Here is a 25,242-nt window from a genome sequence, read left to right as displayed (position 1 = left end):
TGCAATACCGCCTGGTGAGTAGTGACAAGGCCCATAGAAGCACACTTTACGGCCCATTTCATAGACCAACAGACAAGTCAGGCATGCACTCACAGGCAAATCCCTATTTGCTCTGCTGGGAGAATACAAAATCTGATGATTTTGTCCCCAGCTGAGCTCACCAAGTTTATCTTTACCCATACTTTGGCAAAAAAAGACGTTCCCTGACCTATTTCCAGTTTATCACAACTCTAGCTCACAGCTATGCATTTAGCTATCTGATATACAACAACAGACAAACCTAAAACAGTGTGATCAGACTTGTAACCAGCTACCTAAGGGCCTGTTTGGGGGAGCTTCTAGCTGCTGCAGCTTCTCTCAGAATCAGAAGCTCCCTCAAACAATCTAGCTTTTGGTCCAGATTCTGAAAAGTTGTAGTTGTAGAATCCAGAAAATGAACTAGAAGCTGGAAAATCCAGCTTTTTCAGATTCTCTGAAGCTGGCTACCATACCAACCAACTGCTTCTCAGAATCTTAAACTCCCCAAACAGGCCCTAAAACATGTTCACAAACATGGAACAGCAAACAGGGTATCTTGATACTAGAAATTTTACATGATGAGCTGAAATGGAGGAACAGAACGTAGCAAACAGCATGCCTGAGTAAGAATGTAATATTGTAAGAACCAAGAATGTAGAATAGAATTTCCCCTACTACCTATAACATCAAACAGCAAGCCATTTTAGGGACTATGACCAAATTTCAGAAAGGTAGGAATTGTAGTTCAATTTCCTTTTATCCAAAGAGATTGGCCCAAGCCTTGTCGAACTGTAAGAGAACTCACAGAAAACCAAGGTCTTCATATAGTCACAAACCTTACTCAACTGAACATCTTCACACAGAAAAAGAAAAACAGTTAGTTCTTTAACAAAGTCACAATTTTATTGACTTGATCCAGATCTACAAGACTACGATAGAAACTTCAACATTGGCAGGGAGCAAACCACAAAGAGAAAAGGGCAACTTTTCCATTTGGATTATTAGAATTGAATATCTGCTAAATTTTATTTCTTCTATTCATCTTAGGCCTGTGAGGCTGTGAAGTTGTAGACCTGTAGTAATTGATTGAGAATGTCATGTAATCACGTTGGTTCGAAAAACTGAAGTTGGCCTCCTATCAATGTCTGGACTGGAATCCCTTCTGATTAATCACAAAATTAGAAGGAATTGGCTATACCCTTTGGGCTGGAAATCACTATAAAATATCTGTCACAAAAGGATTTGTTCTGAAACAGTATCTTGTTCTTATTGCATGAACAATGAGACGCAACAGCAATGGACCAGTGCATTGAATAAATGAAGTTTTTATTTAGAGTGATAAATGACCAGGATGCAGGTTGCTAGATTAGCTAATCTCTAGCTGAATTTTATCAAGCGAAAGAACAATATAGCAGATCCCATTGTATTTGGGAAGAATCCCAACCTTATCTTCAAGGAAGCTACCGCACTTATTACATAGTTCACTTCACTCAAAAGAGACAAACCAGGAAATGAAATAACTAATAACCCCAACACATAAAGCAGATCCCGTTGTATGTCAATCAATTAATCGAGATTACGAAAGCATCACAACACACAATGGTTAGGGAATAGTATAATGCATATTCAAAGTTTACACTTTACAGACATCTACCTGACCAAGATAAGGATGCATATTCTAGGTTTGCAGTCATCTACTGTGACTAAGAAAACGAAATGCAACAATAGGTCTGAAGTTATGATGACTGCACAAAAAATAACAAGGAAGACACTTATCAGTTACACTAAAAATATCAAGTAACTGCAATTGTACAAGATTGATTACAACACTACCCTACAATAGAAACTGCAAGCTTATGGGAATACAAATACAAGCATCGATTCCATTCTATCTAGTATGAAAATCAGCAAGCAAATATACCTTGCCCCTTGTGTGTTAGAATCAGGTTTCCATCTGAATCTATTGATCTATCATTTGCTAATAATGGAGCAGTTACACTCAGCAAACAATCTTCCCTTCAGTAACACATAAAACACAGCCGTTGAACAAGTAAACTCTGAAAATCAAGCAATTTTTGCCAGGCTGCTATCCCTAACTGAGTGAAGATCATGTGGGGTGATGAGGAAAATAGAACATGCCATGTACCACCAGATCGATCTACCACTCCACCAGCCCTCAAGCTCCTTTATTTTAGAGTGTTTAATCAAGGAATCAAGCCTCAAGCTCCCATCTTCATGGGAACTGAAAGAATCATTAGTGCTAGACAAGCACATGTCATCATAGCTTCTCTGTTAACCGAATCATGAAAGAGCTGACAGCAACAACGTCGAGAACAATCCATGATGACTCAAACATGTCATGGAAATAGTCTGCACCAATCTCCTCGGCAGCTGACCTAAATGCATTACCAAATGCATTCCCCTTAACAGCCCCCAGCCTTGGCTTCCCACATACCCCCACAACAAGCACTTTCTCAGGCTCCCTTGCTAAGCAAGCGCAGATAAGTGGCTTCATCCTTGCTCCTCGCTCTCTCAGTGCGTCCATTAGGAAAAAGCAGAATTTGGTAAGAGCCTGAGGTTGGCATAACTTATCCGTATCCACTGGATCATCAAGCTTCACCCACCGAAACTTCTTTGCACTCCGAATGAACCCGGTCTTGGTAATCGCTGAGCTTCCTTGCCTCAGTATTGCCCTTTGTATCTCAATTGCAGACTGCATCCCTTTCCGCAGCTGATCGACATTGCTCAGCGACAATGCAGAGTATGCAACCCAGAATTGCTCAGCAGCAGAAGACCCCTTGGAGTCCTTGGACTCAGCATTCAGTGATTCAAGCAAAGCTGTGACGCCATAAACAACATCTGCAGCAGAAACCTTGGAGCGGTACCCATGCACCCTCAAGAAACTCCGATAATAGAACTCGGTGAGCCCATACTCAGGCAAGAACCGATCAAACTCATCACGCATCTTCCGCTTGACCTCCATGCTCATGTACTGGAACCTCTTCTGGCAGTCGGCGAGCGGGAATCCCATCCTTGCCAGAAGCAGCTTCAGCTTCTTGAGGCCATTGTCGCTCCAGGTCTTGAGCTTCGTCGCGACATACGACGAGCAGAGCATGGAGTCGAACAGACTCCACTCACGGAGCAGCATCAGCCGCGGCTCGTCTTCATAGGCGATGCGTGAGGCCTCCGGCGCCCGGATCTTGGTGCCATCCTTGAGCGTCACCACCGCGCCCACGCCAGATGGATCGAGATTGCCAGATCCATTGATGTGCTGCTCAAGCTCCATGACGGCGGCCTGGTAGCGCTCGTTGGTGATGCGCTCGTGGACGAACTGGTCGGTGAGGGAGACGCAGGCGAGCCAGAGGAGCTCGTTGGTGTTCTTCCGCAGCGCGTGGGCGAGCTCGTACATGAGGCACCCCGACGGCTTCCCGTGGAAGGTGCCGAGCCGGTAGTACTCCCTCCTCAGCTTCCCGAACAGCCTCTCCGGGTCGCCATCCGCCTCCGCATCGTCGGAGAGCCGCCGCCTCTTCCTCCTCCCACCCTCGCCGTCGGAATCCGAGTCGGAAGCATCGGAATCTTCGTCCTCCTCGGCGACGCGGAGGTGGTCGTCGGCCTCCCCCTGAGCGGAGAGGTCGGAGGCATCGGCTAGGGAGGAGACGTCGAAGTCGTAGGAGAGATCGGCGGTGTGCTCGTCGTCAGTGGTGAAGAGCACGACGACGCGGTCGTTGGCCGCCGAGAGGTTGTGGAGGTGGATGGGGCGGTGCGAATCCACGACGAACGCGGTGGCGGCGGGGGGCAGCACGGCGCGGAGGTCGCGGTGGGCGCCCCAGTTGATGAGGAGGAGGCAGAGCGGCTGGGATGCGGAGAAGGAGGCGAGGAGGGAGGCGGCGGCGGCGGCGGACGCGACGGGGTAGATGGAGAAGCGGATGGAGTCGGCGGAGAGGACGTGGGTGAGCACCTTGAGCGCGCAGAGGGCGTCGGCATCGGCGGCGGAGGGGAGGATCAGGAGCGGCGAGGATGCGTCGGCGGCGGACGCGGCGGCGGCGGCGTGGAGGCGCGCATAGAAGGAGTCGAGGCGGAGCTCTCGCACCATTGGCGCATCAATCGAAGTGGTGAATTGGAGGATTGGGGATCTGGGAGGAATGGGTTGGAATTTGGAGATGGAGAAGGGGACGAAGAAGAAGAGGATGAAATGGGGAAATTGAATTGAAGGGATTTGGGTTGGAGAGGGGCAGCGCGGGGAGGAATTCGGAAATTTTGGGTTTGGGAGGGAAACCACTCGATCGAAATTTGGGGATCTCACGATTCGAACCCCCGCGAAGTTTCAGTGACTGACATATGGAGCCGATTGCTCGTAGGCCGTCTTAGAAGAATTGCTCTTGGGCCGCACGTAAACCGCATCTCCGTTCCGGTTCAATTAACATGGGCCGCACGTAAGTCGCTGCGCCGTTCCGGCCCAGTTCCGCCTGCGTTGGTCCGGCGGATCGTCACCTGCGTCGTAGGCCTGCACTTGTTCCCCCAACGTCGCCGCGTGCTGGTCCATCCCTCCTCCCTCCTCCCGCGCCACACCGCCGCTCCACATACCCACTTGGCCGGCCACTCCGCCGCCAACGCCGGCACGGAAGGGGTTAGAGCATCTCCAAGAGAGTGGCCATTTCACTCTCTAAGTTAAATTTTGGTAATTTTAAGTAAAAGAACGGGCTCTAACAGATTTGCTAAACGGCTGACCATGCCATACGGCTGGCTAAACTCCTCCCTACGCTGGCCAACTGTGGCCAGCCAGAGTTAGGGATGAAAACGGAGCAGATAGTTTCCGTTCGCTCCGGACAAAAACGGATACGAATACCTTTCGGATCGGATAATTCTCGGATATTTCGGATACGGATACGAATACGGATATTTTCTCCCGGATACGAATACGAATATGGTATCAGGGTTTCCGTCGGATACGGATAATAATTTGGATATCCGGTGAACAGTGCTATTCGGATATCCACAGGACCCATGAGACATACCCCATTTCTTTCTAACTCTATAACCTTCAATATACCTTTATAGATTTTAATAGTAGTTTATCTCTTAACACTAGTCCATACTATTAATATTATTTAAATTTAAAAAAATATTTATAAATTATACCTCATTTTATATAAAATGAGCTAATTATATATGTTGATATTTATTTCTATTAGAAGTTGAGTTGGTTTTCGTGTTCCGAGAAAATTTTGTTTCCGTATTCGTGTCCGATCATATTCGATTCTTATTCGTATTCGAGATAATCCGTATTTGTTTCCGTATTCGAGCTATCCGTATTCGTTTTCGTATCCGGTAAAAAATATGAAAACGAATATGGTATGAGCATTATCCGTCCGTATCCGCTCCGTTTTCATCCCTAGCCAGAGTTGCCTTGCAAAATCGTGGGCCCCACGCATTTTTCCCCATCTCCTCTCATATTCTCTCTCCGCACTCGTGAGCGCGCCGCTGGCGCCAGCGCCATCCCTGCTGCCCTCCGCCGTCATCCCTACCGCCGTCCGCTGCCACCACCGCAATCCCTACCGCCGCTCCCCTTCTCCTTTTGCATCGGCCTCGGAGGATCTGGTGGTGCTGCTGCTCCGCCGTTCGTCGTCACTCACAGCGGTGCCGCCAGTCCTCCGGTCCGCCGCTCCGCTCTCTCCGGTCTCCGCCGCCCGCGCTGCTCCCGCCGGCCTTCACCGCCCCACCTCTCCCGCCGGCGTCCATCGCCTCCACCGCCCCGTCGTTTCCATCGGTCTCTGCCACTCGCGCCGCTGCCGCCGGCGTCCATCGTCTCCACCCCCACGCCATTGCAATGCAGAGAAGAGAGGAGAAGACGAGAGAGAAGTGGATGAAAAAGATCACAAATAAAAAGTGTGACTGACATATGGGACCCACTGTTAAATTGAAGATTTGAATGGAGAGACTGTTGGAGTGAAATTCAAATTTGGCTCTCTAAATTTTTGGCAATTTGCTAAATATGACATTTGGAGAGGCAAAAATAGCCATGTTGTTGGAGATGCTCTTAGGATGAGAGAAAGAGGAGAGCCCCGCCGCTGCTCTTCGTGGTCGTCCCGGCGCCCTGCTGCGCTTGCACCGAAAAAAAGAAAGGGAGAGAGAGATTAGTAGAGAGAAGGGATGGCATGCGCGTTCCATTTTATTTTTTTAAAATTTATTTTATGACTGGACTATCACGTAGTTCTCACGTCAACGTGAACCGCTCTTAAAACATTTGAGAGAGTTTGTTTTGGACTGTTTTACTTGTTTTGCAATTAAGGAATATAAATTAGATCCATCCACTAGTTAACGGAGTTAAAGTGAACTTTTTCTATGGCTGAATGGCCATGGATTACTGAGGATTATCTGCATGTAGGCCCAGTAAGTGATGAGATCAAATACTACTAGCTTTGCATGTTGTATGTGCACGAGTTGATTCGAAAATTACAAATATTATCTATACCTACATACCTGAATATATGCACAAACCAGTCATGCATGTTCAAAGTCTGAGACATTAGTTGATTGGATATATATGTTGAGCTGCAATCAAAACTGTTGCTATTGCTAGCTCCAAGATGTTTTTGGCATACCTGCATGCCGCCTCCTATTAGTTGGTACGAATGGGCCCAAGCTAAGCTAGCAGGAGTAGCGCTGAATCCAAGATTGTAGCTCTAGTTTCACACGCTAGGTCCTCCTCGTAAATTTGGATGGAACTATGGAACTCATGTGAGTCGTGTGAGCTTTAGGTTTGGAGCCACATCATCCGAGAGAACGATTTACCCCTTCTATTTACATGCTGAACGGACTATGCTTAAATTAATTATAGTGAAGAGTAAATTGCACTTGCAGTAAATTAACCTGTCAGGTTCCTATCTTGAATGTATATATAGTCTTAGTAGTTAATTGTTCTCACATATTGTCCTTGTCCATATTCATATCTAAAAATACACTCTTAAAGAAAGGATGTTGTAGATGAGAAAAATACTAGATAGACACACATCAATTCAATAAAAAAATATAGTATAAGACATAATAATAATCGTAAACAAAAAGATATGAAAAACCAAAACAAAATGATGCAAGGAGTAGAAACATAGAAAGAGAAAATAGAGACTAAGATTTCAAATATAACATGTCTCATGCATGCCACCTCAAGTCCTAATCAACGACAACTTAGTAAAATTAGCCTTTCGGTGTCATTTTAACTTTGGTTCACACGCGTCAAACAAGTTCATATATCAAATGAGTGTTTTACAAGTTCATATATACTAACTTTTAACTAATATAATTTAGAGATGGTGTTTTTCCCCGAATCATGTCAATTAGAGATGGATGCTTCATTACTTCATAAGCATGGATCAATATAATATCATGATGATATTGTGTAAAGTACGCCAATTTTTGCATGGTTTCGTAAATAATTGTGGTCTCAATCACTATAAAAAGATGATTTTTCATGGCATCACCCTATAATTTTCGTTGGCGGCCATACGCGAAAACCGCCAACAAAAACGTAACGAGGGGTGGAGCCTATGGACTGACAACGAAAACTGGCCGCGCTAAAAGATCTGCCATAAAAAACTCTGTTTTTCGACGCGAAACTTCTTAAGTGTCCGCCAACGAAAATCACGTTTTCGCTGGCGGTAGATAAAGAGGACCGCTGGAAAAAAAATCGACCGCGCATCTCACTGCCCACCAAACGCCAAATAAAATCCCTCTCTCCGCCTCTCTCCATTCTCCCTCGCGTCTCTCCTTCTCCCTCCCATCTCCACCACCGCCGGCTACCATCGCCACCCCACCCACCCCCAGTACCGCCGCCATCATGCCTTGGGAGCGGCGTAGGGAAGGGGGGTGGCGTCTCTCGTCATTAGCGGCGCACGGGAGGGGGCGGCGGGAGCGGATCCGGCACCTCCTCCTCTCTCCCCACCGACGGTGGCGGCAAAGAGGAGGGATGGCGGCTCGCGCAGGCGGCAGCGATGCTTGGGAGAGGCGAATCTGGCGCCGACATGCCTCAAGAGGGTGGATCAGGCACCGGTGGGCCTCTAGAGGGCGGGTCCGCCGCCGCCAGGCCTCGAGAGCGGCGTGGGGAAGGAGGAGGTGGCGGGAGTGGATCTGGCGCCTCCTCCTCCCTCCCCACCGGCGGCGGCAGCAAATAGGAGGGATGGCGGCTCGCGCAGGCGGCGGCGATGCTCGGGGAAGGTGGATCCAACGCCAATGGTGCTTGAGTCCAACCATGACAACCTTGAGTGCGACGATGCCGGTGGCGGGTTTGCTTGGGCCAACAATGGCCAGCGGATTTTTGTGATGATGATGTCTTGTTAATATGTTATGTTGCTGTTAATATGTTGATATTTGTGATGCTCTATATTTGGATTGTGCTTGAATGATGTTCATGTCCATTTTCAATTTTTTTTGGCAACTTCCTGGATGAGATGGTAGAAAGGGATTCTGGGGATTTATTTTTTTTCCTGAAAATCATTTTCACTAGCTTTTGGCATAATCTTGCCGACTGCAGAAGTTTATTTTTGCTGGGAGTTCACTTAATCTTGCTGCCAACGAAAATAGATTATTTTCACTTACCTACGTTGACGGTTAGCCTAGCCGCTAGAAAAAAGAAAAAGCATATTTTAGCAGCCAGGAAAAACCATTTTTTTCCCGTAGTGAATATGCCTGCATCAAAACTCAACTATTAAAAGCCATACATGCAGCTAAAGCATCGGCACGCATGAAGCACGCGCAGTTCACCATCCATATATATCCTTTTAAATAATAAGTTTGCAGCTGACATGTCAATTTAAATGGCCGCGCTCTGCAGCTGTACTGTACTTATCTCGCTCGTGCGTGCACACCAACTACACTGTAACTTTCTGTACGTGATGGATAGATATCAGGCCCCGTTTAGTTCCTAAATTTTTTTCCCAAAACCATTACATCGAATCTTTAGATATATGTATAGAGTATTAAATGTAAATTAAAAAAAAACTAATTACACAGTTAGGGGGAAAATCACGAGACGAATTTTTAAGCCTAATTCATCTCGCGGTTTCCAGGCGAGTTATGAAATTAGTCTTTTTATTCGCGTCTGAAAATCTTTTTTAACATCCGATCAAACGTTCGATGTGAAACAAAAATTTTTATTTCACCAACTAAACAGACCCTCTGTATACTCTTATCCTGCGTACGACAGGTCGACAGCTTTCCTAGCTAGCCGCCTGACGCCACTATCTGACTATCTCCAATACTCCTCATTCACAAAAAAAATGTGGACTCTTTAGTTAGCTACCCGCGACTGATCAGCTCAACAGCATGATGTGCATGAATTTTGCTGTTGCCTGCATGCCTACGTGTCGTGCATATGCATGCTTCAAATTAAAGGGAGCATGTATAATATAATTGCCAACAATTAAAAGAGATTCTAAAGAACTTACAAATTATTGGACACTCGATCCTTATTAGCTAGTACTATATAAGTTGCAATTAGCATGCATGTTCTTGCTTATGAAGGTGTGAATTGTCTTTATTTAGGCCTATATGTACTGCCTTATTTCTCAAATTAATGGATGATGTTTTGAATATCGACATGCATGATCCTTAATGCACATCTTTAATTTATTATTATTATTTTAAGCTAGACATTTGTAAAAACTTATATAAAACTATAACTATAGAATTTTTTTGTAAAAAATCTCCTAGGATAACATTCACACTTTAAAATTCCACTATTTTTGTATTAATGGTTTAAGGTTTAGATCAGGCTTGACTACACATATTCTAGGATATCATCATTTTAATACGGAGATAGTATCAAATAAAAGAGGAGTATACATATTTTAAATATTCCAAATCTATTTAATATTTAAACCAAACGTATATGCGTAGACCAGGTTCCTAAAGTGTTTTTAGTAATATGCTAGAATTTAGTGGTAAACAACACAGTGACTAGATGAAATAAAGAAAACGTGGTGCCCCTATCTCACATAAGTATGGTCGTGTTTAGATCTAAAGTTTTTCTTTAAACTTTCAACTTTTCCATCACATCAAAATTTTCCTACACACACAAACTTTCAACTTTTCTGTCACATCGTTCCAATTTCAACCAAACTTCCAATTTTGGTGTGAACTAAACACAGCCTATAGAGAGAGTTTGCTTGTATATTCAACTTCCACTGCATGTCAATTATATATGCACGAAGCTTAGAATGGATAGGATAGAGAATATACATTAAGTTGACTCAATGACTCCAAACTTATCCATTTCAATAAAATCCAATATTAAACGCTATTCCATGCATGCTCATAAAAGTAGACCAACCAAAGCAGCAAGACGCCATCAGGGTTTCCCAAACCACCGGGACCGGGGTTACCGCGCGGTAACCGTGAAAAACCGTACAAAACCGTACAAAATTTATCAAAAATTCAAATTATTTTTTAAATTTATTTGAATTTAAGGAGGTTACCGCGGTATTTATATTACCGTACCCCCGCGGTAAGCCTGGTAACCGCGGTAACCGGCGGTAAGGGAAACCCTGGTCGCCATCACCAGCCACAAAAACATATAATAAAACTAACAATAGTTGTCTGCACAATGCATGGCCTTTCTTCTATTTTTGTTTCTTTTTTTTTCTAAATTCACTTAATTCTGGATGGTTAAGATTGCTACAGGATGCATTCAAAATTTCTCCATGTTTTCCCATTGTATGTCTTCATGAGGTATTTCTCTATTGTTGTATTTATTCTACTTGCTCAGTTTTGATAAGCCATTTTCATCCCCATCTGTAATGGATTGGTTCCATGAGATCCGAGATGCTACCACTTCACTCCCACTTCCCCATAGCCATGGCTAGGCCCCACCACCCCCTCCAAATCTCTCTTTCCTTGTTAATAACTTATCCTCTTCCTCCGATTCTCACCCTACAGTACACTCTTCCACCCCACCCATCCTTATTGGAATGATCTAATAAACTAGGGGTGCTTGTTGTATCCGCCATCAAATATATCCTCCCACATTATCTCTCTTCCTTAATCACCAGACTTGCTTTGGTTGGAGGTTAAAAAATGGAGACAATTCAAGAAATGCCATTTTGACAAGCATTCAAATTCAAAAAAATACCATCGACGAGTGTGAGTTCCAAAAAATTTCAGAGTACAAACGACTTTGTCCCAAAAATGTCATCGCCGTTAGGGTTCCGTCTATCCCGCGCCATTAAGTGCTATAGGATGAATAATGTATTTAACGGCACAGAATGGACGGAGCCCTAACGACGATGGTATTTTTGGGACAAAATCATTTGGACGATGGCATTTCTTGAAACTCACACTTATCGATGATATGTTTTGGATTTGGACATTTGTCAATGGCCTTTCTTGAATTATCTCTAAAAATGTGGAGGTTCGATCTTGAATCAACCGATGTACATATGTAGTACAACTAAGAAGAATAAAAGATAAACTAAATGAAATAAATATTTTATTAGGGAGCGCCAAAAAGTAGTTGCATAGATATATATCAAGAGATAGACTCATATAATGCACAAAAACCAAAATGTGATATCCAAATCACATTGCATATGCATCAAAAAGCTGCCAACGACCCAATCATACACTGGGACACATGCAAGAGGATCGATCGTGTGGTTGTTTCTGCATGATATGTGTCTATGAAAGCGAACTAGAGCTACATATCATGATTTATATACCTGGCATGCATAAATTAAAGTTTTGTTTTGATAGATGGATGTTGGCCAAAGAACAAGTCACATGGACTTCGCCCGTGCTTGCTCACTCACCTAAAAATGGACCTGACCTTTTTGGAGGGTCAAGTATAGTAGGTGAAGAATATATGGGCATGTGTATATATATACTTTGTTAATTAGTTAGCTGAGAAGAAGAAAAATGAGAAATACACCAACTTTGTAATAAGTACAGTAAGTTAAAGAAAGTTAAATATAGTTGCATGACCATGTAATCCAGTTGATCACTACTCATGGGTATAATTAAATTTATCCTTAATCAAAGTCAAAAAAATTATCCTTAATCCACTCGATCTGAAAAGCATATATAAGAGAAAATCCTCTGAAAAGTATCAACAAACATTATGGTTTCGGCAGTGACAGTCAGATACAGAGATGACAGCTCTGAAAATGATGCAAAAATTGACATTTGACAACTAAATCTCTTGCATGCTCCAGAATAGACAGTACACTGAATAGATTTAATCTGAAGCAGCTAAATTGTATACCTAAACTCTGAAGAATTGACTAGTAAACAGTACCTCTCAATCTTCTAGAGCCTATACACCAAACTAGAGGCCAGCTTCCTTTCTGCATGTTGATTTTTTGATTCCTTGTTTTTTAGTACACAATATTTCTTTTCATGAAGACAAACGATTTTATTTACCCATGATGCAGGAACCTAGTCTCTGTTGTAGTGTTATTGCCATTAGCCTAGCTTTATTTTAACACTCAAGCTATGCTAGGTAATCACTTTAACGACAGAAACAACAAAAAGGAGTTGATGTTTAAACGGCTAACAGTTGACCTGCAGACTTAGAGTATATATATAGCTCTAATACTTTTCAGGCATGAAGATCCAAATGATGAACCCTCACACATGCTAGTGACAAAAAAACATACTATAATAACCGCACCCACACCTTAATTTTTTCTTTTAGTAAAATGAAAGCCATCAAGTAAATTTGTGCTACGGCAGCTCAGAAGTCAGAAGAAGAGAGCAACAGTGTACTAAGCAGATGATAACCACCAAGAAAGTACCAACTGCTGCAAAAATCTGTTCCCAGCATATGAAAGTTAAGTGACAATTAATTCAGATATACAACTACTAATAGTCAAACAGAAAAGCACAGTTATTTTACAGAATATAATTAAGATGTTCATCTGAATATAATCTGTACATGGACACAGCAGTTACATGAACGCTTCTTATGCTTATGCTTTTTAACATATATTATGTTACATTACACACCATCAATTCACCAAAAATCAAAATATGAAAGAAAAAAAGGAAGAGAACTTTTTAATCGGTTCATACACAATCAGATTCATTCATCCACCGAATCCTTTGAATGCCAAATCGCCAATACCACCTTACCTGCTGATGATGCTGATCTACTCGCACGACGAGGCCGAATCAAATCCACGGCGATCACCGGCGGCCGGTGCCGGAGGAGGTGTCGGAGGAGCAGTCGCATTCGGCCGCGGCGGCCTCCACCTCTCGCCTGTGGAAGCTCCGGTGGCAGCCGCAGGCGGCGCAGAGGAGCGCGGCGGCGGTGCCATCGGCGCCCGACGCCATGAACTCCCGGCAGCCGTCGACGGCGTGGCCGCCGATGCTGGCGGCGTGGTTGCGCTGGCACTCCCTGTACCGCACCACCTTGTTGTTCTCCTTCCTCCCCGCCGCCGCCGCCGCCGCCGCCGTGCTGCCGTTCGCGTACGGCTTGGCCGCCGACCGGTCTTGCTGAGGCCCCATCGATGATCGGTCACAGATCACACCTCGCCGCCGGCGAGCGTCGACGACGTTAGGTGGCGAGGAGGAGAAAGGGAGGAAGAAGAGAGGAATGGAAAAGCTTTGGTATCACGGCTTTGGATGGTACGTACTTATATGGAGGAGAGGAGATGAGCAAAAGTTTATCTTTTTCCTTTTTTCCTTTTTTTTTTTGTTGAGAGGAAGTTTCTCTTTTTTATTTTGTCTTGTTAATTACTTTACATGTACTTTGCTTTCTTGATCTCAAATATATTACTAGGGCGTGTACTCTTTTGCTTGTTTATGCATATTGTTCACTTGCAAACAATTTACCTTTTTTGTTAAACAAGTCATGCACATGAGCGAAAGAGTATTTGGTCTAGTGGTTTGCAGCGACCTAGCATCCCAAAGTTCTGAGTTTCTATCTCTATAGAAGTGAATTTCAGATTGGGTTATTTGAGGGATTAAATTCTTGACTTAAAATGTTGTATATATCCGGTTGGATATAGAGACGAGATAAAAAAAAAATACCATTCTTGAAGAAAAACGTCATGCACAGGAACTAGCCCGGCACTGGTATAATAAATTAATATCTTTGAGAAATTGAAATATTGGTACCACTTTCTATTCTGTACAGCAATTGTACCTTTTTTGCATGATGATTAAATTAGCAAGCAATTAACTTTGGTTGAACATATTAGTGGCATGAGAGGACTACATTGAATTGTTAATCAGTAGATACTCTCAGTGATTTTTGCTTATCATTTTTCAGGTAAGTAGATAAATTTGCACTCGTAGTTAAGTTGGTTTCTCAGAGAAGCATTGAGCCTTTTGAACTTATTCTTTATTATATTATTATTTCCATAGAAATGGTCATGTTGAGCACGTTGGCACATTAAGCGTGATCTAGTAGCTAGTTTTGGTTGTTATTTCTGTTGCTAGTGCTGGAATATTTTCACTTGGAAAAAGCCATATCTTATCTTGTCCTCTTGTGCTATTTGCCAGTACCAAAAGGCAACTGCAGAGCATTCAGTTTGGTGACTCGTGTGTGCCATTTAGTTAAGGACCACCATGACCAACTAACTAAGCATTTTAAGTAGGTCCTTTAGTGGACAGGATTAGATCTGAATTGACTTGACAAAACGTCTCATGCGTCTCTTAGGTTGATGGAGATTCGTCTAATTGCTAAGATGGTGACCGGTTTTTGTTCACTGACATGGACATCTTGAAGAAAAGGTGAAGTAGTGTGGGGGAGAAAGTCAAAATTCAGAGATTCAGTGACTTGTGCACAACACAAAGCACAAAAGAAGAAGGAAATTTAGGGATGAGAGGAAGTTTCTTGGATCCACATGGGAGGTTGGATTGAGAAACACTCTTCTCCAATTGACTGTTCTGTTCATCATCTGTCTGCTACTTGCTTGTGCCACCTTCTCCTCCATTTTTCAGGAACAAGTCTGTCCACTTGATCAATGGTGCCAAGCTGTATTCTCTGTTGTGTAGAGAATTATGGTATGGGACCTTCCTGTACGTCTTCAGAACATACCTAATTCCAAAGATGCATATATGTCCTACTGCCCACATTTGAGCATGATGAAATCATGCCAATTTTTTCCTTGAAACTAAATCATTAGGAGAACTACCAATTATATTTCAATGAATATAAGTAAAAAATCCAACAGATTAAAAGAAAAAGAGAAAAAACAACCTCTCGACAAGGACAAAACCTTGCCGAAAGCTTCAAACGGTGGGCGGCTAGAGAACTAAACTTACAACACCAGCTCGCTAACAACTAAACAATGACGGAGCACAACACAAGGCATCGTTGCCGAGCTCATTGCAAAAGCAACACAGCTTTGGCTTTGTTGCGAAATCATGCCACTTTTTCATGAATTACCTTTAATCTCACTATCAATCAACCACATTTGATCTGTGTGTGACTGCTAGCTCTTGTCACAAACCTAAGACTTTAAGCTAGTTCTTCCATGCTTGGTAAAACGACATCTAATCTACTGAATGCAATGAACGTGGATATTGTCCCAGGTTGAGGTTTGGTGATATATGTGAAAGATTCCATGACATCTGCTTTATCAAGTTGAGATCTCTCCTCAGGAAATGGAAAATGATGGGCTGTAGAAACGATAAAAGTAGATCACTGATCGCCGCGACAAAGATAAAGAAAGGTCGTATTCAGCAACCAAACTTGTCTTCTGTAGTGGAACTGGTCATCAAATAATTTATGTCTGATCTATCAAAAATAAGGAAAGAATTAGGTGCCCTAGTGACAAAAACAGCACACATTCTTTGCTTTGCTTAACTTTTAATTATTCAGGTGAAAAAGAGGAGCATGTTCTGACCAGGGAATACCATTCTGAGCCTTGTCAAGTTAATTTGTCAAAGACTAGTAAATTAGGTGTCCTTACAAAGAAAAGAAAAAAGAGGACATGTTAGCATGAACCGTGAAGTAGACTTGTTAGATTATTACCACCTAAAAGTCTAAGAAATCAATCAAGTAACTCGATCGAATTCTGCTCCTGATCTTGCTGGCATTATCGATGGAACAGTTATTTTTTTTTCTCTCAGGATTCTAGAAAACATCACTGCAAAAATGAAAGGAATATCTCAAACTAGTACCACACCTGAAGTCCTTTTCATTAAAACATAATCTCTTAAGACCCTATGATTAGTACAACGATGTTTTTAATATCTCCATCAACTTTAAATAACTTATAATATATCGTTGTACATGTGCCATTGTCTCTTCAGTTTAAAAATTAAAATATGCACTTGATGAAAAGTACTATTAGTTTTCTCTACAGGGGGTTATGCACTAAAGTTCTAAACAGTCCATGCTCATATTTACTTACACCCAAACAATGAACTTGAGTAAAATGCAAGAACTAACTTATCATCATAAGTTGAAAGAATAAACATAATGATACAGTTAGTTATACCCCACGGGATGCATCTCATCAGTCAGTCAGTCATGACAACCAAATCTTTGAAAAGTTAACCAAGTACACCGGATTAAATGGATTTGCAAAGTACTGAAGTACTCTTGAATCTCCATGCTTGAGTAAGGAAATATGGGGCTCAATTTTGACCTTATGAAGTACTAGTAGCAACAACATTAGGGCCTACTGGCTGGTGGATAACGTGGAATTTGGCTCCACCAATCAAATCATTACAGAAATATTAGGACAAAGCTGGGGCACACCTCACTTTAAGGTTCATCAACTCTGGTGTCTTCTAATGCTATCCTCTGGCGATTAGAATGTTTGTTATTATCAAAGCCATTGCCCATGAAGAGCAATCAAGGATCAGATGTACACGAATGGTTTGAGTCGCCATCACTGGAATAATAATTCAGCTCATCATACTAATTTATTTTTTCAGCAAATGACATGTACAGTAGTGTTGGATAGAAGCTGAGAAGGATGTGAAGGTGCAGGGTCCCCCACGAGAGCTGTTTATGCTTTGATGTGGCGATCCAACAACATACAGTGGTTGTTGCAAATTGGCTGGCGTCCATTGCAATATTGCATTGCATTGCAATGCGACGTATGTGAAATTGGCAAATTGCTAGGTGCATGTGAGATTTTGTGTTTTGTGTGTGGCTTGCAATTGAAGGGCCTTTCTTTTCGGCCAGCTTATCCTCCGCACCGCAAATCTGGTTGCTCGCTTCAATGAATGTCCCAGCCTGCATCAATGTCTGTCAAACTCACAATTCACAACTGGATTGTTCAACAACTTTTCAGCAAAGATTTTAAAGAACAAGTTTGGTTTGCGCAGCAGGTTCAGCGGCATTTAGCACAATTCTGAGCAGAAAGCAAAACGTCAAGAAACCAAAACTAACTAAATAACGCTGATGCTTATCTGCAGATGTCAATAAAATCGGTGGATAATAGGCTAGGCGAGCGACTGGAGAAGCATGAAGAGGGTGAGTAGGGTCAGTGTGCCTGCCACTGTAACACCGTGAAATGGATGGTATCTGGTTGGCGTCCAATCGGGCGTCGCGAGCAAGCGACACTCTGAAACGGGACGGAAGGAGTTGGTCTCGGAGACAAGAGGCATCTTTTTATCTTGCAATCGATTGATCTCCTCCTATTCTTTTTCTGTTGCTAGTGACTAGTGATGGCGATTGCAATAGCAAAACGGGATAGCTAGCATCTAGTACTACCTCTATATTCCTTCCCCATATCGTTCGCCAGTTGTTGCTTCTGGGATCATCGCGTGGCATCTCACGTAGTATGGTGCTACTCCATCCGTGCTAGTATAATATAAGAGATTTTGGTTGGATGCGACATATCTTAGTATAATAAATCGGGATATGCCTGTCTGTTCACATTCATTGTAATAGGATGTCGTATCCAACTAAAATCTCTTATATTATGGGACGGAGATAGTAGTTTTCTTCTTTCATCTTGGAGCATCAAAGCTTGGTCGCTGACGCCAGCCTGACAGTGAAGCAGTGATGCATGCGTGACAAAGATTGAGATTTGATAAGAGAGGCCTAAACTGAACTGAGATGCAGCCCACGAGGGAATTAACGGGCCTCCTAGTACTTATGGCCCTCGGCCTATAAATATATGGGCCGAATGCTTATGGGCCTTCACACGGCCCATGAGTCTGCTCTCGTCGCAACCAAAAGTCTTCTTCTTCTTCCCCTTCCTTTCCCTTCTCATCCATGGCTACTCCAGCCTAGGTAGTAGGGAGATCGATCCACCTCCGCCATGCTCCCTCCTACTCCACCAATCCGGCCATGACCGGAGCTCGCCGCCATGCCGCCGCGCGCCCGCACCCTCCTCATGCCGCTTGCGGCGGCGACGCTCCTCGTCGCCTCCACCATCTTCCTCTTCGCCGCCACCGGCGCTCGTTGGCGACCCGCCGACACCGGCCTCCCGGTCCCCGCCGCCGACTTCTCTGCGGCCGTCCTAGAGAGCGCGGTGACCGACACCACCGCCGCCGCGAAGGAGCTCTCGTTCGTTGACGAGAATGGCCGCCCCGACGACCCCGCCTCCAGCTCGGCGGCCGCCGCGAGATGCGACCCGACCCACGCCGCCGTCAGGGTATTCATGTACGACTTGCCGCCGGAGTTCCACTTCGGCATCCTCGGCTGGTCGCCGCCGACAGATGGAGCCGCCGACGCCGCCATGTGGCCGGATGTCGGCAGCGGCGCCGCCGCCCCGCGGTACCCCGGTGGGCTCAACCAGCAGCACAGCGTCGAGTACTGGCTCACGCTCGATCTCCTCTCCTCCTCGTCGCCGCCGTGCGGTGCCGCCGTCAGGGTCGCCGACTCCCGCGACGCCGACGTGGTGTTCGTGCCGTTCTTCGCGTCCCTCAGCTACAATCGCCACTCCAGGGTTGTGCCTCCGGAGAAGGTGAGCAGGGACAAGGAATTGCAGGAGAAGCTGGTTAGGTACCTGATGGCACAGCCGGAGTGGAAGAGGTCGGGTGGCGCCGACCATGTCATTGTCGCACACCACCCGAATAGCTTGCTCCATGCCCGGTCAGTGCTGTTCCCCGTGGTGTTCGTGCTGTCTGACTTCGGGAGATACCATCCTAGAGTAGCCAGCTTGGAGAAGGATGTCATTGCCCCTTACAAGCATATGGCTAAGACGTTTGTGAATGACTCCGCCGGGTTTGATGACCGGCCGACATTGTTATACTTCCGGGGAGCAATTTTCAGGAAGGAGGTAACACGATTAATAACTGTGCTTGCTCATTCAATCTCTACAAATCAAGTTCATACTCTCTGAGGTGTTAATATAACATAATGTTGACAGCGATGTAGTGTTTAGTTTCTTTGCTTTCCTTAAGTATTATATTTTCATTGCAACTGCTATCTAAAGTAACAAGAACTCATCTTTTGTGCCAAGGAAAGGCTTGTAGCCAAATTAGACAACAAACCTTGAGAACTTCCAGGGTATAGAATGTGTGTTTGCAATTAGTTGTTTATGGTAAATTGTTGATAAAGTGTTTGTTTAGCTCCTTTTTTCCCTTCAATGATACTCTTGTGTATGTTGTTGGTCACTGGGGTAGTAACTGATCAAGCACCAGTCGTGTCTACCTGTATCTTCCTAAATTGTATCAAAGGCATGCATCCCTCCTGCATGTTCCCTCAAAAAGAAAAAAAGAATGAGAATTTGGGCAGGATAGGTTAATAGAGGGTGGGCTAACTGCTTCAAGTCAAATGGAGCTTGTTGGAACTGCAAGCTTTTGTCTAGGGCTCAAGGTAGACAAGAGTAGTTCTGTTTGCTCAAAGTGCAGAAATCATGACCCATTAATGACTTTGGAATAACCGAATAAATATTGCTTTGACTGCACCGGTGCAGAACTCATGATTATCAACTTCTTATTGAGTATATGACTACACTAGTACTCTCCGATATTCCAAAGATCAGCAAATTAACAGGTGTTCCAAATAAATGATTTGTCAAAAGTTTCTGTCAAGTTAGACAAGAGTAGTTCTGTTTGTTCAAAGTTCAGTGCTTATGATCCTTTCATAAATTTGGACTAAGATACGTTTTGACTGCACTGGTACAGAACTCATGATCTATGATCCATTTATGAACTTCTTACTGAGTATGTCTACATGTCAATCTCCAAAATTTCAAAGTCCATCAAAAAACAGATGTTACAACATATGAATCATCAAAAGTTTGAATGGCGACATATCAGCAGATGTTCCCTGTTTCAGCCATCTGGCATCAAATAAATTTACTGTGTCAAAACTTTTTTTTTGTCAGCTGGATGTGTATCCTTCTTTAAAAGTTAATGTTGATACATGTAGACTTTAGGTTATTAGTTTATCTATATTATCTATATGCTACAAAACTAGCGATTCATGGACTAATAAATTGCATCATTTTTGTTCAGGGAGGGAACATTAGGCAGGAGCTATATTATATGCTCAAAGATGAAAAGGATGTTTATTTTGCCTTTGGAAGTGTCCAGGACCATGGGGCCAGTAAAGCCAGTAAGGGAATGCACGCATCAAAATTTTGCCTAAACATTGCAGGGGACACCCCTTCTTCCAATCGCCTGTTTGACGCTATAGTAAGTCATTGCGTCCCTGTTATCATCAGTGACGACATCGAGCTTCCTTATGAAGATGCATTGGACTATTCGAAGTTTTCTATCTTTGTTCGTTCATCTGATGCTGTGAAAAAGGGTTACTTGATGAGACTTATTAGAGGAGTAAGCAAGCATCAATGGACAATGATGTGGAGAAGGCTGAAAGAAGTGGATAAACATTTTGAGTATCAGTACCCATCTCAGAAGGATGATGCAGTCCAAATGATCTGGCAAGCATTGGCTAGAAAGGTGCCAGCAATCCGCCTGAAGTCACATAGGTCTAGAAGATTTTCTAGATATGATAGAGGAGGAAAATAAACATGGAGAAGATTTTCAAGATCTGGCACAGGAAGAAAATAAACAGGAAGGCGGTGTATGCATGTTATCTAGGGCCTTGGCAAATCTAACGAGCATTTCACTGACACATCAGTCGCACACGTCTCATATGGTTTCATGAACATAATCGGACAGATTGGCAAGGAACAGTGAGATGTAAAGATATCAAGTTAATTGTTGGTTATTCCTTAGAAAGAGGACTCATAGCTTAGGCTGGCCAACCGAAGTGTATACTGGCAGGCAAAAGATTGTTGTTTTTGTAACATATACTCTTAAAAGTAAATTAAAAGAGGGTGGCAAAGTTCTTTTTCTGAACATGTTGTTGTGAACAGCATTAGACTTGGTCATATGTGAGGTTAAGCTGTCTTATGTATTGATGCGTAATTTTTGCATTTGCTGTTGGCACTATGCTGGAGCTGTATCATTTCATCTGTTTTGTGCAATCATATTTCCATGTAGAAATCCTGCATGCAAAACGTCCTTGGTTGGTTGGTTTGATCAGCTCTCAGCTCTTGGGCATCAGTTATCGTACCCTAGGCTTACTTACAATAGAGCACACCATTCGAGGACGCTATTGTTGAACTGAAATAAGGTCCAAGAAAAGCTCAGAAATCACGGGCAAACCCTTGAACAGCATTTGCTTTCTTCCTATATTCTGATAGCAGCGAAATATGTACTACAGCTCTATTCTAATGAGCTATCTGCAATTCTGCATGCATTAAGCTACCTGAATCTGCAGTTTGCCGCTGGCAATCATCAGGAAAATAAGAACCACAGGGCAGTTCATTAATCATTTTTAACAGGGTAACCATTTATACATTTGATATGAAGAGAAATAACATAGTTCTTATTTTCAGAGTACATTTGGGAACAGGGAAAGCAAAGCAGGTGATCATACAGACAACCAAGCCTGACTAACAGACCTCTAATAGCCAAGCTTAAGCTAGACTTAGTCAGCCTAAAAGGGAAGTATCGAGTCTGTGACAAACAGATAAACAGCGATAGCCGATAGATCAGGAACAAAGAATGAAGAAGCCATCGACAGCAACTAGTGGTAGAAAAGATTAAATGTGATCTTCATGATTGCATCATTTTCTTCAACATATTCGCCAGCTTCCAGTTGTTGCTACCTCACACCAACGTTCAGTCATATTCAGAAGTTACCTGCTTTGCTTACACAGCAGCAGCTTCATCCTTGCTTAAACCTGCCCACTATTAAAATTCGTACAAATTCAAAAGATCACATCAAAGTGACAGTTTTTGCACTCAAAACAAGACTTATTATCTAGTATGTTCCAAATATAACAATGGAAGGTCATTACTCCATTAGAATGATCACATAAAGGCTGTGCATCCAACAGACGGATTGCAGGCACTGTTGTAGTGCTCTGCATGGCTTCTAAAACCCTACAAACTTTTGCAAGGTTGCAAACCAAGAAAAGATGCTGAACTGATTCAGGTTGATACAAAAATGCAGAAGTCAAGTTATGAGGGCATCTTTTAACTTTGAACGTATATTTAGTCAAAACCACATTGTGGAAGAAAAACCACGATTTTCAAAAGGATCTTGAAATTAGAGTCCGCATCAAAAGTTCAAAACCGAGGAGAAATTAGAGTCCACATCAGCCATGGATAGCAAGAAGGACATGGATTTTAACAGCGTGTCTTCCAAATTTCTCAAGGACACAAGAAAATATTTGATTTATCATTCAAGGGACTGTCCTCAAACCATCAAGGCTCCGTTTGGTCCACAGAATTGAATTCTGTATATCATCCTCTTTTAAGCTAATAATTGATTGATACAAACCTACGGCGTCATCGAAAACATGGCATCGTAATATACATGACATTGAACTGTAGTGGAGTGATACTGTAATATGGACATATTTAAAAACTAAACTACAAAAACTAGAATGAAAACAAGGTTTGAATGATAAATAAGCAAAAATTCGATTTGCCCAAACTCACAAAGTAAGCTCAACAAGTACAATGGTAACATATCTATGCACATGTTCAATTACAAAACATTTGTATACTACCCTAACACATTCTACACAAACAAAAAGCGCTTTTACATCCACTATTGCCAAACAGGATCTACGAAACCACTAACAACCCAACACACATTGACTAATACGAGAACAACTAAATGAATAGAACTCCGAATAAAAAAAATCATCAATAAAACAATGGCAGAAAAAACGCAAAACATTGTGATCTGTTTGTTGTTTGGGTGAACCCGCGCGGCCATCATCGCACGCGCTCCGACCGCGGGCAGTCGTCATCGATCACCGCCGGCGACTGCCACGGGAACCGAACCCGCCTCTTTCCCCCAACAAAGCGCGCCACCTTCCCGCCAACCCTTGGAGGTCGGCGGTGGCGGCGCTAATGCCGGAGAGGCGACTCCGGCCGCCGCGGCGCCGCCGGACGGCAAGCTCGGATAAGATCAAGTAGTGTTCGTGAGGGTCGAAACCCTAGCTCGCCGCCTCCTCCCCCCATGGCCTTTTACAAGCCAAAAAACTCACCCACGAGTTGGGCTCGCGAAGACCCAACTGATTCTAGCCCGGCCCATAGTGGCCCACTAACTATCCCCCATGGCCCACTAGAGCTAAACCCTAATCCCCTCGCTATAAAATCACTCTCTCGAAGCGATCTCTCCCCTTCGCCGCCGCCTCTCTCCCGCACCAAGCCGCCTGAGCCCTAGCTGCCGCCGCCGCCGCCGCGCGCCACCACCGCCGCAACCATGGCAGCCGCGCTCACCCGCCCGCCGCCAGGCACGGTCCAGTGCTTCGGGCGCAAGAAGACGGCGGTGGCCGTCTCCTACTGCAAGCCGGGGCGCGGGCTGATCAAGGTGAACGGCGTCCCGATCGAGCTGATCAGGCCGGAGATGCTCCGCCTCAAGGCGTTCGAGCCCATCCTGCTCGCGGGGAGGTCCCGCTTCAAGGACATCGACATGCGCATCCGCGTCCGCGGCGGAGGGAAGACGTCGCAGATCTACGCGATACGCCAGGCCATCGCCAAGGCCCTCGTCGCCTACTACCAGAAGTACGTCGACGAGGCGTCCAAGAAGGAGGTCAAGGACATCTTTGCCCGCTATGACCGCACTCTACTCGTCGCCGACCCCAGGCGCTGCGAGCCCAAGAAGTTCGGTGGTCGTGGTGCCCGCGCCAGATTCCAGAAATCGTACCGTTGAGCGCTCGCCGGATCGATTCGGAGCGGTGTTCTCTTTTCCACCCTATCAATGGAGCTATTTTGCTGGTTCTACATCTAGCTACTGCTTTACTTCAAGTTTAGTCTTTTTAAGCGTAGTCCCGAACCTTTTTGACATTGTGAAATGGATGCGACTGAGGCGTTTAAGACTATTGTAGTCTCTGGAATATGGTTTTGCATGTTACCTATGTCAAGGGAAGCTGTGACACTATTGCCTTAATTTATGTTTATGCTATGTTATGAGTTTTATTCTAGGTGTTCTTATTCTGTCTGTTATGTGCAAATGGTTATGGTAATTGCTCTTTGTTTAATACGTGTTGCTGTGAGGCATTGTGTAATTTGTAATTGATAGGTTCATTTGTGTTATGTGAGTTTTTCTTATATTGTTTTCCAATGTTACAAAGGTGAATTTTGATTTGTTATAAACTAAGCCTCGCATTTTGATTAGCCTGACATAAATTGTTAGAAAAACATATATTTTCTCATTATGTCTAAATTTTACCACCCTTTATACACGCTTTAGTTTTTATGGTAAAATGGGTTTTGGTTTGAAGTTTGTTCGACCTGAGAAATTGGAGCCAGCATTCATTGGTATCAGAAGCTGAATGCTTTGTTGCTTTTCTTAGCGTTCAACTTATTTTGTAGTGGTGCTTTCTTTTCCACCTTATCAATGGAGCTACTTGTCTGGTTCAACATCTGGCTACTGCTAGTGTAGTCTTTTTATGCTTAGCCCTGAACCTTTATGACATTGTCAAATGGATGCAATTGAGATGTTTAAGACTCTTCTGTAGTGTCTGGAATATGGTTTTGCCTGTTACTTATGTTGAGGAGTTATCGTATTATACTTGTGCTATGTTAAGGTGATCCATTTTGGAAGTTGTGTTGCTCTGTCTGCTCTTGAATTATTGCTATTATTTGTGGTTGGGATATACTCATTTCAGGTCGTGTGGGTTTCAAATTTCAAGTAATTTCCACTGAAATGTTTGTTTGCTGTATGATCGCTGCTTATTGCCAGTTGGAGTAGTAATATTGTTGATGTTGCATGTATGTATCTACCACAGGTACCTACTTTCATCAACAATACTGCAACTCTAGATGTAGTTACACGTATATGTT

At 43.7% G+C, this 25,242-nt stretch overlaps 4 protein-coding genes across 4 annotated transcripts; 2 read left to right on the top strand and 2 right to left on the bottom strand.

Moving 5' to 3' along the window:
- Window positions 1-979: 979 nt before the first annotated feature.
- LOC127756695 (uncharacterized) lies at window positions 980-4,248 on the bottom strand. Its single transcript, XM_052282062.1, has one exon. It carries the CDS (start codon window positions 4,109-4,111, stop codon window positions 2,297-2,299), a length of 1,815 nt encoding a protein of 604 aa, XP_052138022.1. The 5' UTR covers window positions 4,112-4,248; the 3' UTR covers window positions 980-2,296.
- An 8,644-nt stretch (window positions 4,249-12,892) lies between these two features.
- LOC127757598 (mini zinc finger protein 1-like) lies at window positions 12,893-13,633 on the bottom strand. The gene has a single exon (XM_052283144.1). The coding sequence runs from the start codon at window positions 13,510-13,512 to the stop codon at window positions 13,192-13,194; it is 321 nt and encodes a 106-aa protein (XP_052139104.1). The 5' UTR covers window positions 13,513-13,633; the 3' UTR covers window positions 12,893-13,191.
- Window positions 13,634-18,182: 4,549 nt separating this feature from the next.
- LOC127757542 (probable arabinosyltransferase ARAD1) lies at window positions 18,183-21,604 on the top strand. The gene is made up of 2 exons (XM_052283075.1): window positions 18,183-19,199; window positions 20,383-21,604. Exons 1-2 carry the CDS (start codon window positions 18,285-18,287, stop codon window positions 20,896-20,898), a joined length of 1,431 nt encoding a protein of 476 aa, XP_052139035.1. The 5' UTR covers window positions 18,183-18,284; the 3' UTR covers window positions 20,899-21,604.
- Window positions 21,605-23,573: 1,969 nt separating this feature from the next.
- Window positions 23,574-24,375, top strand: LOC127758189 (40S ribosomal protein S16). Its single transcript, XM_052283811.1, has one exon. The coding sequence runs from the start codon at window positions 23,660-23,662 to the stop codon at window positions 24,107-24,109; it is 450 nt and encodes a 149-aa protein (XP_052139771.1). The 5' UTR covers window positions 23,574-23,659; the 3' UTR covers window positions 24,110-24,375.
- The last annotated feature ends 867 nt before the right edge of the window (window positions 24,376-25,242 follow it).

This window comes from Oryza glaberrima, chromosome 12 (assembly GCF_000147395.1).
Source record: "Oryza glaberrima chromosome 12, OglaRS2, whole genome shotgun sequence".
Lineage (NCBI taxonomy): Eukaryota > Viridiplantae > Streptophyta > Magnoliopsida > Poales > Poaceae > Oryza > Oryza glaberrima.
The sequence above is the reverse complement of the archived record's forward strand: the minus strand, read 5'-3'. Positions and strand labels throughout refer to the sequence as shown.

Excerpts from the sequence above, each read along its gene's own strand:
- LOC127756695 (XM_052282062.1), bottom strand. The coding sequence starts at position 4,111 with ATGGTGCGAGAGCTCCGCCTCGACTCCTTCTATGCGCGCCTCCACGCC.
- LOC127757598 (XM_052283144.1), bottom strand. The coding sequence starts at position 13,512 with ATGGGGCCTCAGCAAGACCGGTCGGCGGCCAAGCCGTACGCGAACGGC.
- LOC127757542 (XM_052283075.1), top strand. The coding sequence starts at position 18,285 with ATGCCGCCGCGCGCCCGCACCCTCCTCATGCCGCTTGCGGCGGCGACG. Across the intron at positions 19,200-20,382 it reads GAGCAATTTTCAGGAAGGAG|GGAGGGAACATTAGGCAGGA; the intron begins GTAACACGATTA and ends ATTTTTGTTCAG.
- LOC127758189 (XM_052283811.1), top strand. The coding sequence starts at position 23,660 with ATGGCAGCCGCGCTCACCCGCCCGCCGCCAGGCACGGTCCAGTGCTTC.